Below are 14,847 nucleotides of genomic sequence, written 5' to 3'. Positions count from 1 at the left end.
CTAAGTAACGAAAATAAGGAATAATTTAAGTTGTTGTCAAAGACTTTCATATGATTATTGTTTATAACTGAAGGTCTTGGAACTATTTTATCACAACAAAGAAATATAATGCAGTAAAACATGGACAGTGATGAAGTATAATAAAGAACAAAGACAATAAACTGTGACATAGAGAACATCCAAGATAAAGGAAGACAAACAATAGTAAAATGACAAGGACAGTCATGAGGACACTGAAGGTGAAACTAACAACAGATACCTGGAGGAGTTGTTATAAATATTGATTTATGTTTTTAACTTTTTGTACTTTTTTGAAGATTTTGTTTTCTCCACAATACAAAAATATCGGTTAATATTCGTTTTTATCCCAATAGGTATTTGGCATTTTTTACCATTATCACTAGGATTATTTTCAGGTTAGGTCAGGTGAGGTCAGGTAAGGTAGGTTAAAGAATACCAAAATACAAAAAAAAAAAAATATTTACCAATTGGGGAAATTGGGATGAAAATTTTTTTTTACCCAATTTTCTCCAAGAGGTGTAAGATGATCTTGCAGCTTCATACAAATTCACTAAACAACAATAATAATCCAAGAGTTAGTAAGGCATCACCTGGTCATATTAAGCCCACCTGGTGAAGATAAACATGTTGGTAATGTTTGTATCGTGACTGAACCACCTCACACGGCAGCCCTGAGGCTTTAGGCCACTGACTTAAGTGCTTACATTATACAAAATAACGCTCTGTAATGGCCGATGATGCTGTTTTGGTTGTCGAATTGTAGTTTCCAACACGGTAATTACAGCAGGTATCTTTTTATTATCCTGCCATTAAAATAATTAAGTGAATTTATAGACTTACGTAACATCATGAAAGTATAAACCGATGAATTAAAATTAAATAATTATCTTATAAAACAACTAATCTATTTAATTTTCCTTTGAGAGTTAATTTTCCTTTGAGAGTTAAAGGGATAAAATACACACTAACTGGAGTCTAACTAACCTGGTGTGACTCCTCTCCGCCCCACCCAACACATAATCATCCACTCCAGGTAACCTTACACCGCCTAATGGAGCCAAACCTAATAGAATCACACCGAACTTATCCAAATAAACTTTTCAGTGGGTAACCTTGACTCTACCACACCTTGGCTTTAGACGCTAGTATAAGTCTGGCTGGAGGGACCGTAGTCATTATAAGGGAAGCTTTTTGATAATAGCCATTACCTGCCTCCCGTTAACACTAAAGAAATGTTCCTAAAATTAAACGACCGACAATTAAATCCAAATCCTTTTGAATATTTACATAATTTACTGCAGTGTTTCATTTTGTTAGTGTAGGGGGCGTTTGTTGTGGCCAGGACTCCTCTTCAGATAATATAAATACAGATAATGTTGTTGTAATAAGTAATCTTTTAATGAAAATGTAGAGAAAAATTGGTCAACAAATCTTAATAGTTATCCTGATTTCTTAAAGAACAATAGAGGAATAAGAAGAGGAGAAGGAGGGAAAGAAAATAAAGCATAAAGAAAAAATATAACAAGGAGGAACAACAGAGAAAAAATGAAGAGTAAGATGAAAGAAACTTAGACTGATCAAAAAGACGTATAACAATCTGATTCAAACTAATCACTATATTAGATCAGATCAGATCAGATCAAGGTTAGGTTAGTTTTGGTTAGATAAGGTCAGATCAGGCGAGATTAGGCTAGGCTAGACTTGTTTTACACTAGGTTAGGTTAGGTTAGGTCAGGTCAGGCTAGACTAGACTTGTTTTACACTAGGTTAGGTCAGGTTAGGCTAGGCTAGGCTAGACTTATTTTACACTAGGTTAGGTTATGTTAGGTTAGGCTAGGCTAGGCTAGACTTGTTTTACACTAGGTTAGGTTAGGTCAGGTTAGGCTAGGCTAGACTAGACTTGTTTTACACTAGGTTAGGTTATGTTAGGTTAGGCTAGGCTAGGCGAGACTTGTTTTACACTAGGTTAGGTTAGGTCAGGTTAGGCTAGACTAGACTTGTTTTACACTAGGTTAGGTCAGGTTAGGCTAGGCTAGGCTAGACTTATTTTACACTAGGTTAGGTTATGTTAGGTTAGGCTAGGCTAGGCTAGACTTGTTTTACACTAGGTTAGGTTAGGTCAGGTTAGGCTAGGCTAGACTAGACTTGTTTTACACTAGGTTAGGTTATGTTAGGTTAGCCTAGGCTAGGCGAGACTTGTTTTACACTAGGTTAGGTTAGGTCAGGTTAGGCTAGGCTAGACTAGACTAGACTTGTTTTGCACTAGGTTAGGTTATGTTAGGTTAGGCTAGGCTAGGCTAGGCTAGACTTGTTTTACACTAGGTTAGGTTATGTTAGGTTAGGCTAGGCTAGGCTAGACTAGACTTGTTTTACACTAGGTTAGGTTTGGTTAGGTTAGGCTAGGCTAGACTTGTTTTACACTGTTAGGTTAGGTTAGGCTAGGCCAGGCTAGGACAAGGTGGGTGGAGCTTTGCTGACGTCAGCAGGTAGACTCCCTCGCCTACCTCTCACCTCTTATAAACAGAACATTTTATGGTTCTATATACTATACTTTGTTATCTCAGTATCTCACATAGAAAATAATGCTAATAGAGTGTTTAATCTTGTATATAACTTTAGCTAAGGACACCAGTCAGTGTGGTGGGTGATACACAGAAGGAAAGGTTAAAAGAAAAACAATGTATTTCAGTTATAGTCATGTATTTAAATAACTGCAGCTTAAGATCGGGTAATTATAACTATATATATATATATATATATATATATATATATATATATATATATATATATATATATATATATATATATATATATATATATATATATATATATATATATATATATATATATATATATATATATATATATATATATATATATATATATATATATATATATATATATATATATGTTAGCGGGAGAGAAATGGAGAGAAGAGAAGACAAATGCTGCATTTAGCACGCTAAAGGGGTGAGGTGCAGTCCTTAGAACAAAATTTTAGGGGGGTCGTATGCATGTTTTCTCAGCACATGAGGACAGTGCTGTCTTTTTTTTAGGGGGGTCGATTGTGATATCCAGAAATTTCAGAGTAATTTCAAATGCCCCGCCATGAGTGATACTGAGCGTTCAAGGTCATCTGAGGGGAGGGAGCGCTGCCTGCTCGTAGCGAGAGACTGCGGAACTAGGCCTATATGATATTAAATGTAATTTACCGAATTAATAATGATGCGATTCATGAAGTTAAGGGACTATTATTGAATTTGAAATTATTATAGATCGTTTAGCAGTCTGAATAATGTTACGGGTGTCCCAAGGAGTTATTAGTTAGGCGGAAAATATATCACGTAGGCCCAAGCTAGCGCCTTGGGGAGACGCGACGCTGGCTAGGCCAGTCCCGGAGAGCATTCACACAGACAAGACGTTCCGCGCGTCCATCAGAAATAGTCACGTGGCCTAGTCACCTGTGCTGCGCTATTGCAGTATAACAAGTAAGTCTCATTCGATCTCAGACAGGGTTAGATAGGGCAGTGATAAAGTAAACTAGAGCTAACAGTGAGTTCATTTCAGGGTTTCCGTCAGAACCCACTTGATTGGAGTTGACCGGAGTTGACTGCGAGAGATTGACTGCCGTTGAGACTGCCGTTGATGATTGAGGGTGGCGATTGTCGCCATTGGACCGATCAGTGTAGGCCTGTCACTGTTTAGCGGGGTAGCAAAGGATCTCTTGAGTGAACGAGTGCTCCCGACAACTAAAACGACACGGGACCAGCATCGGCAGTGGGTGATCAGTTCTTACCACTCCGGTGCACAACACCACGTGTCCTCGGTCAGCTAGTGAAACCCTCTTGCTAACGGGAAGCTAAAGTTTCTCTCAACTGCACAAGGTCTGATTGGCTCACTCTCTTCCTGCCCATGGACGCACTGGGAGTACACTGAGGCTATCTGAGTATATTAATGGTCACACACTGAGACCGTGAGTCTAGGACTCTAGGAGATACCTAGAGGAACATTTTATCTTCCTTATTACGGGTGTAGTTAACACCATTCCTCAGACTGATATTATCTTGACGTGTGTAGTTTAATATTTCTTAAATAATTTTGATAGTAGTGTTTTTTTGAATGTTTGTGCCATTAAGTGGAGCCAGAGTGATACTGTGATTTGATTCTTTTAATGCCTCTAATTCTGCATAATTCTGATCTCAGGTATAACCTTGTTCCCCAGAGTAGTGGTTAGGTTAGGTTAGGAAGTGTACACCTGTTGGGGTGCTATAATTTTGTTGAGTGCCCTTAAGGCCTATTCATTGTAGAGTATTTAATTTCTTATTTTTTATTACCATTCCTCAGTGACTGATATTATTTTGTTGAAAACCCTTAAGGCCTATTCATTGTGGAGTATTTAATTTCTTATTTTTTAGTACCATTTCCTAAGTGACTGATATTATTTTGTGAAAGCCCTTAAGGCCTGTTCATGTGTGCAAACAACATTTCTTAATACTTCAAATTTATTGTTGCCTGTGTTTCTAATAATTTCTATGTCATGTATAACTTTTATTCCCCAGAGTAGTGTTTAAAGTTTAAGTTAAGAGGTGCGCATATTGGTGTACCATTATTTGATTGTGTTTGTAGTGTTGGAGGGAATATAAGTGTCTAAATTTTACAGTGTGTCTCATTCATCCCAGTCACAGACGCTATCCTTCCACGGGTCACGGACAGTTCATTTTGTGTAGTAGATTTAAGTGTTCTTGTGCTGGTTCGGGATTTTTCTCAAAGGGGCGCTTCCACTGCATTTACCATCTATTAAATTTTAATAAACCCCAAGTCAAGTGAGAAATTAAAGTCCAGCAAATTCCGACCGGTTACATATATATATATATATATATATATATGTGATATCCAGAAATTTCAGAGTAATTTCAAATGCCCCGCCATGAGTGATACTGAGCGTTCAAGGTCATCTGAGGGGAGGGAGCGCTGCCTGCTCGTAGCGAGAGATTGCGGAACTAGGCCTATATGATATTAAATATGATTTACCGAATTAATAATGATGCGATTCATGAAGTTAAGGGACTATTATTGAATTTGAAATTATTATAGATCGTTTAGCAGTCTGAATAATGTTACGGGTGTCCCAAGGAGTTATTAGTTAGGCGGAAAATATATCACGTAGGCCCAAGCTAGCGCCTTGGGGAGACGCGACGCTGGCTAGGCCAGTCCCGGAGAGCATTCACACAGACAAGACGTTCCGCGCGTCCATCAGAAATAGTCACGTGGCCTAGTCACCTGTGCTGCGCTATTGCAGTATAACAAGTAAGTCTCATTCGATCTCAGACAGGGTTAGATAGGGCAGTGATAAAGTAAACTAGAGCTAACAGTGAGTTCATTTCAGGGTTTCCGTCAGAACCCACTTGACTGGAGTTGACCGGAGTTGACTGCGCAGAGATTGACTGCCGTTGATGATTGAGGGTGGCGATTGTCGCCATTGGACCGATCAGTGTAGGCCTGTCACTGTTTAGCGGGGTAGCAAAGGATCTCTTGAGTGAACGAGTGCTCCCGACAACTAACACGACACGGGACCAGCATCAGCAGTGGGTGATCAGTTCTTACCACTCCGGTGCACAACCCCACATGTCCCGAGCAGCTAGTGAAACCCTCTTGCTAACGGGAAGCTAAAGTTTCTCTCAACTGCACAAGGTCTGATTGGCTCACTCTCTTCCTGCCCATGGACGCACTGGGAGTACACTGAGGCTATCTGAGTATATTAATGGTCACACACTGAGACCGTGAGTCTAGGACTCTAGGAGATACCTAGAGGAACATTTTATCTTCCTTATTACGGGTGTAGTTAACACCATTCCTCAGACTGATATTATCTTGACGTGTGTAGTTTAATATTTCTTAAATAATTTTGATAGTAGTGTTTTTTTGAATGTTTGTGCCATTAAGTGGAACCAGAGTGATACTGTGATTTGATTCTTTTAATGCCTCTAATTCTTCATAATTCTGATCTCAGGTATAACCTTGTTCCCCAGAGCAGTGGTTAGGTTAGGTTAGGAAGTGTACACCTGTTGGGGTGCTATAATTTTGTTGAGTGATATTATTTTGCTGAAAGCCCTTAGGGCCTATTCATTGTAGAGTATTTAATTTCTTATCTTTTATTACCATTCCTCAGTGACTGATATTATTTTGTTGAAGACCCTTAAGGCCTATTCATTGTGGAGTATTTAATTTCTTATTTTTAGTACCATTTCCTAAGTGACTGATATTATTTTGTGAAAGCCCTTAAGGCCTGTTCATATGTGCAATTAACATTTCTTAATACTTTAAATTTATTGTTGCCTGTGTTTCTAATAATTTCTATGTCATGTATAACTTTTATTCCCCAGAGTAGTGTTTAAAGTTTAAGTTAAGAGGTGCGCATATTGGTGTACCATTATTTGATTGTGTTTGTAGTGTTGGAGGGAATATAAGTGTCTAAATTTTACAGTGTGTCTCATTCATCCCAGTCACAGACGCTATCCTTCCACGGGTCACGGACAGTTCATTTTGTGTAGTAGATTTAAGTGTTCTTGTGCTGGTTCGGGATTTTTCTCAAAGGGGCGCTTCCACTGCCTTTACCATCTATTAAATTTTAATAAACCCCAAGTCAAGTGAGAAATTAAAGTCCAGCAAATTCCGACCGGTTACAAATGGTAGCAGAGCGTAGTTTTTAATGTCGTGACTGATAGTACTGTGGTTGGGATAATGAACGCCATCATGTGTTGGTTAGCAATGGTAGGGATTGAACTCGCACTGATGCTCATCCTTGTGCCCGGACTGAGTTGGTTAGGCTTGACAGTAGAGATGTGTATGAGGAGGAAGAGAGACGGCCGCGGGACATTGGTGCAGCTGAGAGAGGAGTTTGGAGACCGAAAGAGGGATTATCAAGCACAGGTAAACAGGTTCAAGTGGGAGTCTCAGGCACACATTCAACGGTTCAGGGAGGAAACAAGGGGTGAATGTCAGGCACACGTCCAGCAGTCAAGGAAGTGTGAGGTCCAAGTGGGAAATATAGGGGTACGTAAGTAGTTCAGAGAGGTTGATCGAGCCCTCCAGCTGAGAGACAAGACGAAGCCGACCGATTGCAGTTTAGGGTGCATGGTAATGAGAAAAGGCAGGTTGTAGGGGGTGAGTTGGAGGAGTTGTGAGTAGGGCAGAGGGAATTGGAGAGATGGTTAGGTCAGAGATGTGCGTTGAGTAGTGGTTGCTGTCATGAGCGGGATTGAGTTGCTGTCATGAGCGGGATTGAGAGTACGGTTGTAATGTCCAGGGCCTCACTAAGATGGACTGGTACATTGTCAGAGGGTTGGTCTGCCGGCATGAGGTTCGGAGACGTGGACTGAGTATTTTTTTGACACTGGTACCTCTTAGCTCAAGGGCCAGGCAAAAGGAGAGCATGTTTGTTTTGGACTGAGTATTGTTTTGACACTGGTTCCTCTTAGTTCAAGGGCCAGGCAAAGGAGAGCATGTTGGAGATGGACTGAGTATTTTTTTTTTGACACTGGTTCCTCTTAGCTCAAGGGCCAGGCAAAAGGAGAGCATGTTTGTTTTGGACTGTGTATTTTTTTTTGACACTGGTTCCTCTTAGTTCAAGGGCCAGGCCAAAGGAGAGCATGTTTGTTTTGGGCTGGTATTAATTTTGACATTGGTTCTCTAGTTAAGGGCCAGGTAAAAGGGGAGCGTGATGTTCTGGTTGGATTGAGTTGGGCTAGGAAGAAATGGAGTTGCTAGCTGCGAGTGGAATAGTACAGAGTTGAAGGTGGGTTCTAAGTTGTTCTCTCAGCACATGAGGGCAGTGCTGTCTTTTTTAGGGGGGTCGAGTGTTAGCGGGAGAGAAAAGGAGAGAAGAGAAGACGGGAATGCTGCATTTAGCAAAAGGGGTGAGGTGCAGTCCTTAGAACAAAATTTTAGGGGGGTCGTATGCATGTTTTCTCAGCACATGAGGACAGTGCTGTCTTTTTTTTAGGGGGGTCGATTGTGATATCCAGAAATTTCAGAGTAATTTCAAATGCCCCGCCATGAGTGATACTGAGCGTTCAAGGTCATCTGAGGGGAGGGAGCGCTGCCTGCTCGTAGCGAGAGATTGCGGAACTAGGCCTATATGATATTAAATGTGATTTACTGAATTAATAATGATGCGATTCATGAAGTTAAGGGACTATTATTGAATTTGAAATTATTATAGATCGTTTAGCAGTCTGAATAATGTTACGGGTGTCCCAAGGAGTTATTAGTTAGGCGGTAAATATATCACGTAGGCCCAAGCTAGCGCCTTGGGGAGACGCGATGCTGGCTAGGCCAGTTCCGGAGAGCATTCACACAGACAAGACGTTCCGCGCGTCCATCAGAAATAGTCACGTGGCCTAGTCACCTGTGCTGCGCTATTGCAGTATAACAAGTAAGTCTCATTCGATCTCAGACAGGGTTAGATAGGGCAGTGATAAAGTAAACTAGAGCTAACAGTGAGTTCATTTCAGGGTTTCCGTCAGAACCCACTTGATTGGAGTTGACTGGAGTTGACTGGAGTTGACTGGAGTTGACCGGAGTTGACCGGAGTTTGACTGCGAGAGATTGACTGCCGTTTGAGACTGCCGTTGATGATTGAGGGTGGCGACTGTCGCCATTGGACCGATCAGAGTAGGCCTGTCACTGTTTAGCGGGGTACCAAAGGATCTCTTGAGGGAATCTAGCCGTCTGGGTGCCCAGCGGACGTCGGCTCACAACACCACATGTCCAGAGCCGCTTAGTGAAACCCTCTTGCTAACGGGAAGCTAAAGCTCCTCTCAACTGCACAGGGTCTGATTGGCTCACTCTCTTCCTGCCTATGGACGCACTGGGAGTACACTGGGGCTATCTGAGTATATTAATGGTCACACACTGAGACCGTGAGTCTAGGATTCTAGGAGATACCTAGAGGAACATTTTATCTTCCTTATTACGGGTGTAGTTAACACCATTCCTCAGACTGATATTATCTTGACGTGTGTAGTTTAATATTTCTTAAATAATTTTGATAGTAGTGTTTTTTTGAATGTTTGTGCCATTAAGTGGAACCAGAGTGATACTGTGATTTGATTCTTTTAATGCCTCTAATTGTTCTTCATAATTCTGATCTCAGGTATAACCTTGTTCCCCAGAGTAGTGGTTAGGTTAGGTTAGGAAGTGTACATCTGTTGGGGTGCTATAATTTTGTTGAAAGCCCTTAAGGCCTATTCATTGTAGAGTAGTTAATTTCTTATTTTTTAATACCATTTCCTAAGTGACTGATATTATTTTGTGAAAGCCCTTAAGAGGCCTGTTTCATGTGTGCAAGCAACATTTCTTAATATTTCAAATTTATTGTTGCCTGTGTTTCTAATAATTTCTATGTCATTTATAACTTTTATTCCCCAGAGTAGTATTTTAAGTTTAAGTTAAGAGGTGCGCATATTGGTGTACCATTATTTGATTGTGTTTGTAGTGTTGGAGGGAATATAAGTGTCTAAATTTTACAGTGTGTCTCATTCATCCCAGTCACAGACGCTATCCTTCCACGGGTCACGGACAGTTCATTTTGTGTAGTAGATTTAAGTGTTCTTGTGCTGGTTCGGGATTTTTCTACAAGGGGCGCTTCCACTGCCTTTACCATCTATTAAATTTTAATAAACCCCAAGTCAAGTGAGAAATTAAAGTCCAGCAAATTCCGACTGGTTACATATATATATATATATATATATATATATATATATATATATATATATATATATATATATATATATATATATATATATATATATATATATATATATATATATATATATATATATATATATCACAATAAGATAACTGAAAATTTTAGAATATTATTAGCAATGATCTAAGATATGGAAATTAATGAAAGGGAGACTAAGAATACCTCTAGTTCTGGAAACACTTTCGTACCCCAGTATAGTGAAATATACTCCACAATGCAATCTGTGTTTATCACACTACATATCTTTTATGTGAGCATCATTGTCATTTTGTCCAAAATAAGTAATCCCGTTAACATAAGAACATAAGAAAATAAGGAGTCTGCAATAGGCCGGTTGGCCTGTGCATGGCAGCTCCTGTCGAGAGTTACTACCACTCTCTATCATCCATGAATCTATCTAGCCTCCTTTTGAAACTTTCCAGAGTTCCCGCACTTACTACAAAGTTGCTATGCTTGTTCCACTCGTCCACCACCCTATTTGTGAACCAGTTTCTTCCTATCTCCCTCCTAAACCTAAACTTATCCAACTTGAATCCGTTGCTCCGAGTCCTATCCTGCTCGGATATTATAAGAACTTTATCTATATCCCCTTTAATGATTCCTTTCACCCACTTAAACACTTCTATCATATCTCCCCGCACTCTTCGTCTTTCTAGGGAATGCAAGTTAAGTTTCTTTAACCTATCCTGATATGGAAGGTTTCTAAGTCCCTGAATCATTTTTGTCATTCTTCGCTGCACCAACTCTAGTGAATTTATATCCATTCTATAATAGGGGCACCAGAACTGAACCGCATAATCGAGGTGCGGCCTAACTAGCGCAAGATATAGTTGCAATAAGACCTCTGCACTCTTGTTACTTACACTTCTAGATATAAAACCCAAAACTCTGTTTGCCATATTTCGAACATTAACGCACTGTTTTCTAGGCCGTAGGTCCGGGCTTACAAGTACCCCTAGGTCTCTTTCACAAGTCGACTTCTCTAGGTTGATGTTGTTCAGGCTGTATACATTATAAGTATATGTTCTTCCAATATTAAGTACGCTGCACTTGCTGGTGTTGAATTTCATTTGCCATTTTTCAGACCACCCCTGCAGTTTATTTAGATCCTCCTGTAATGCATTTGCATCCTGCCCTGAATTAATTTGCCGCCCTATTTTGGTGTCATCTGCAAACTTGCTTATGTCACTGCTGATCCCAGTATCTAAATCATTTATGTAGATTATGAACAAGAGTGGGCCTAGTACTGACCCCTGGGGAACCCCACTGGTTACACGGCCTCACTCAGATTTAACACCATCTACGCTGACCCTCTGCGTTCTATCGGTGAGCCATGATTTTATCCAATTTAAAACTTTCCCCTCGATAATATGAGCCTTAATTTTTCTCAGAAGCCTCTGATGCGGTACTCTGTCAAATACTTTGCTAAAGTCTAAGTAAAAAACATCGTAATTTTCGTCATTATCTACTACCTCGAAGACTTTCCTAAAAAACGTTAGCAGATTTGTTAGACAAGATTTTCCCTTTGTAAACCCATGTTGAGAGTCGTAGATTAATTTGCTTTTCTCTAGATGCGATCGGATGCTATCTGCTATAATTGATTCAAGAAATTTCCCCACTACTGACGTCAAACTGATCGGTCGGTAATTTGACGCTGATGCTCTGTCTCCCTTTTTAAATATGGGTACTACATTCGCCTGTTTCCACAACTCTGGCACAACTCCAATGTCTAATGATTTTGTAAATAAATTTACGAGGGGTCCGCTAATCTGTTTCCTACACTCTTTTAAGACTCGAGGAAAAATTTCATCCGGCCCTGGGGATTTTGTGTTCTTTAGTTTATTTATCTTCTTAAGAACATCCTCTTTTCTGATTGTGATATTCTTTAATTTCTCTTCTTCCTTTCCCTTAAATATCAGTTCCACCTCCGGAATTTCATCGCAAATTTCTTCTGTGAAAACTGATAAGAAGTAGCTGTTCAATGCTTTGGTCATGTCTTCACTGCCATTTATCAATTCTCCCCTCCCTGACTTTAAAGGCCCAACTTTGTCCTTGACCTTTGTCCTATATACCTGGAAAAATCCCTTGGGATTCGCCTTGGATTCTCTTGCTATTTTGATTTCATAGTCTCTCTTTGCTTTCCTTACAAATTTCTTAACATTCCTAGATAGTTCATTATACCTGTTTCTGAGCTGCTCCTCCCCTCCCTTTAATTTCTTATATATTCCTTTCTTTATTCCTATGTCATGTTTAAGTTTTCTGGTCATCCACCTTGGCTCATTCTTCCACCTTGGCTCATTCTAAGGTTCAAAAGTAATGTTCCCAAATGATGATGTAAAATACTAATATTAATATTAAATATTTTTCAGATTACGACAAAGCCTTACTCCAGGAGGTATACCCATCCCACTACCCAATGTGTATGACATGACGGGGCTGCAGCCTGACGGCAACAACACTTCTGGGGGTGGAATTGAGCCTTACTACTCCATACATTCTCGTCGTAGCACTCGCAGTAAATATGCTTAAGAAAAAACGATAATGCACATGAACATACAAAGGGATTATATAAAAGTTTCATAAATCTAAGAGTGTAATCATGACACATAAATAAGGGTGAAATACTGTATAAGACTCCATGAACATAGTTTCAGAGTTATAGCACAATAGATAAGGGGATAAAGCAGCTTGATGTGGGGAGCGATACTCGAGGCGCACTCAGCGAGACACCACTAAGTATAGGAAGACTTGCAAGTGAAATGAGCCAGTACCAACCACCCCATTAAAACGTGCTTGATTTTTAAATAAAATGCACCAACAACATTGGATATTTCATTTTCCCTCCGTAAATTTCCTCACTTTTCAACCTTGTCATTCACGTTGTAACTCTGAAATTATATTATAATTAAAACCTTTGTATATGTATGTATTATACCCATTACTTGTCCAGACAATAAAAGAAAACATTTGTGGTGATAAATTGGCAACTTTCCCTTAATCATTACAGAAATTGTTCCTTGTGGCAGTGACAACACTCTCGTCTCTGGTGAAGAGCTCATCTTCCAGTCTGAGAACTACCCAGATAATTATCCCAATAGCCATACGTGTAGCTGGAGTTTTACGGTGTGTCTTATATTTTTTCTAATGTTGCGCTCTAAATGATATGAGTGAGACTAAACTCGTTTGAAGGTTACAGTCCTATATTTATTCTGGGTAATTGTTGGGATTTACCATAAAATGCCTTAAGATTGATCAAGAAAAATATCGTGACCTTGTTTTGCCATAAAGCTTACTGTATTTGCTCAAGTCATCTACTGTATTTGCTCAATTCATCTACTGTATTTGCTCAATTCATCTACCTCGCTTCTCAGGCTTGACATCATCATAGGGCCCTAAACCCCATTCTCAACTGATATCCATATTAATTAAATTAACTTATAAAGTTGCCTTAGTTCAGTTACAGGACAAATGTTTGTTTAAACAACTTTACATGACGTAAATTTACAGGTGTATTACAAATTGAAGGTAATAACTCCGTGACGACTGACCTCGATGTTCGTCATCTTCATCTTCGTCGTCAAACCTTTACTGCCATTTCGCGAGCTTTCGTGGGTTAGCCGTACGGTTACCTGATGGCTGCTCTCTATGTACCACGGCACCTTGCAGTTTCTCTTTTCAGGTTTTAATCCCAAATGTAATTTCTTGCAATTCTCACTATGGCTCGCCCCTGGCTATCCCCCACCCCCCTTCCACATTTGGACTCATGCGTCTCATGACCCATTCGGTCTTATCTATTCTGTCCACATGCCCAAACTATCTCAGCCTGCCTTCTATGCAAAACTTTGCCAGTACGCCCAATACCCAGCCACCCTCTTGGTCCTGAACAGAACCTCCAGTCCTTCAGTGTCACATAATACATCCACTCATATCAGTTTGATCAAGCCTGCTGATGTCATGTACTTTAACTGCCCATATTTCACTGCTATACAACATCCCATTTTCACATCCTGCTTTTCATGCTGTAAGTGGGTCTTCGGAGATGTTTACATTCCTTTACATATGTATGAGTATGTCAGCATACATGTATACATTGCTCTCCATATACGTATATGTACGTCGATCAAAAAATTATGTGTACCTAGGAGTCGATGAATATCAGAATGAGCACTGCGATTCCTGTTGTCTAACACAATTTTGTGAGGATAGGTGTACGTACAGTACAATACATGTATCAGCATACATTAGATTCTGCGCTGTGACATCTTTGACTTGGTAAATATCCAAGAGGTGAGATTTACCTTGAACTTTAATCTTTATGTCATACTTTATTGAATCCTTTACAAGTACTGTATGATTGTCCAACAGAATGCCGATCAAAATGCAAAGCTTATTGTGGTTTGCGATCCGTTCTCTACCCAAAAGAACAAGGATAACTTGATGTTCGAAGAATCTGGCGGACCAAGTAATGTGGCAGAGCTCCCAAAGTAAGTATCGCAAAATTTCTAGATGATGAAATTTAAAAGATTAAATTATAGCTGTTTCTAAAAATAAAAACAATAAAATATTTGCCCACACAAAAAAATAAAAATAAATAAATAAATAGATAAATAAATAAATAAGTAAATAAAATAAATTACATTTTAACATAACAGTTAATAATTTTCCTGACAGAGTAAGTGGAGGGTACGACAGTTTTACGGTCAAGACTACCACGAACAGCTTGACTGTCACTTTTACGACAAGTAGGAAAGATGCCTTTACGGGCTTCAGCTGCACCGTTGCGAGTACAGGTGAGTGTATATTGTCTTCAGTGTGACTATTACCATGGGTGTATATCGTCTCCAGTGTGACTATTACCATGGGTGTATATCGTCTCTAGTGTTGACTACTACCATGGGTGTATATCGTCTCCAGTGTCGACTACCACCATGGGTGTATATCGTCTCCAGTGTTGACTACCACCATGGGTGTATATCGTCTCCAGTGTGACTACTACCATGGGTGTACTGTATATCGTCTCCAGTGTTGACTACTAGCATGGGTGTATATCGTTTCCA

General features: G+C 39.6%; 1 protein-coding gene across 1 annotated transcript; it reads left to right on the top strand.

Annotated features, from left to right (window-relative positions):
* Nucleotides 1-12,142: 12,142 nt before the first annotated feature.
* Nucleotides 12,143-14,580, top strand: LOC121858256 (deleted in malignant brain tumors 1 protein-like; the record flags this gene model as incomplete). Its single annotated transcript, XM_042354564.1, has 4 exons — nt 12,143-12,305; nt 12,798-12,913; nt 14,156-14,274; nt 14,462-14,580. Coding segments are annotated over exons 1-4 (442 nt in total), but the record flags the coding sequence as incomplete, so codon positions are not given.
* Nucleotides 14,581-14,847: the final 267 nt, after the last annotated feature.

Source organism: Homarus americanus, unplaced genomic scaffold (assembly GCF_018991925.1).
Source record: "Homarus americanus isolate GMGI-L3 unplaced genomic scaffold, GMGI_Hamer_2.0 scaffold17223, whole genome shotgun sequence".
In the NCBI taxonomy this organism is placed as follows: domain Eukaryota; kingdom Metazoa; phylum Arthropoda; class Malacostraca; order Decapoda; family Nephropidae; genus Homarus; species Homarus americanus.
The sequence above is the reverse complement of the archived record's forward strand: the minus strand, read 5'-3'. Positions and strand labels throughout refer to the sequence as shown.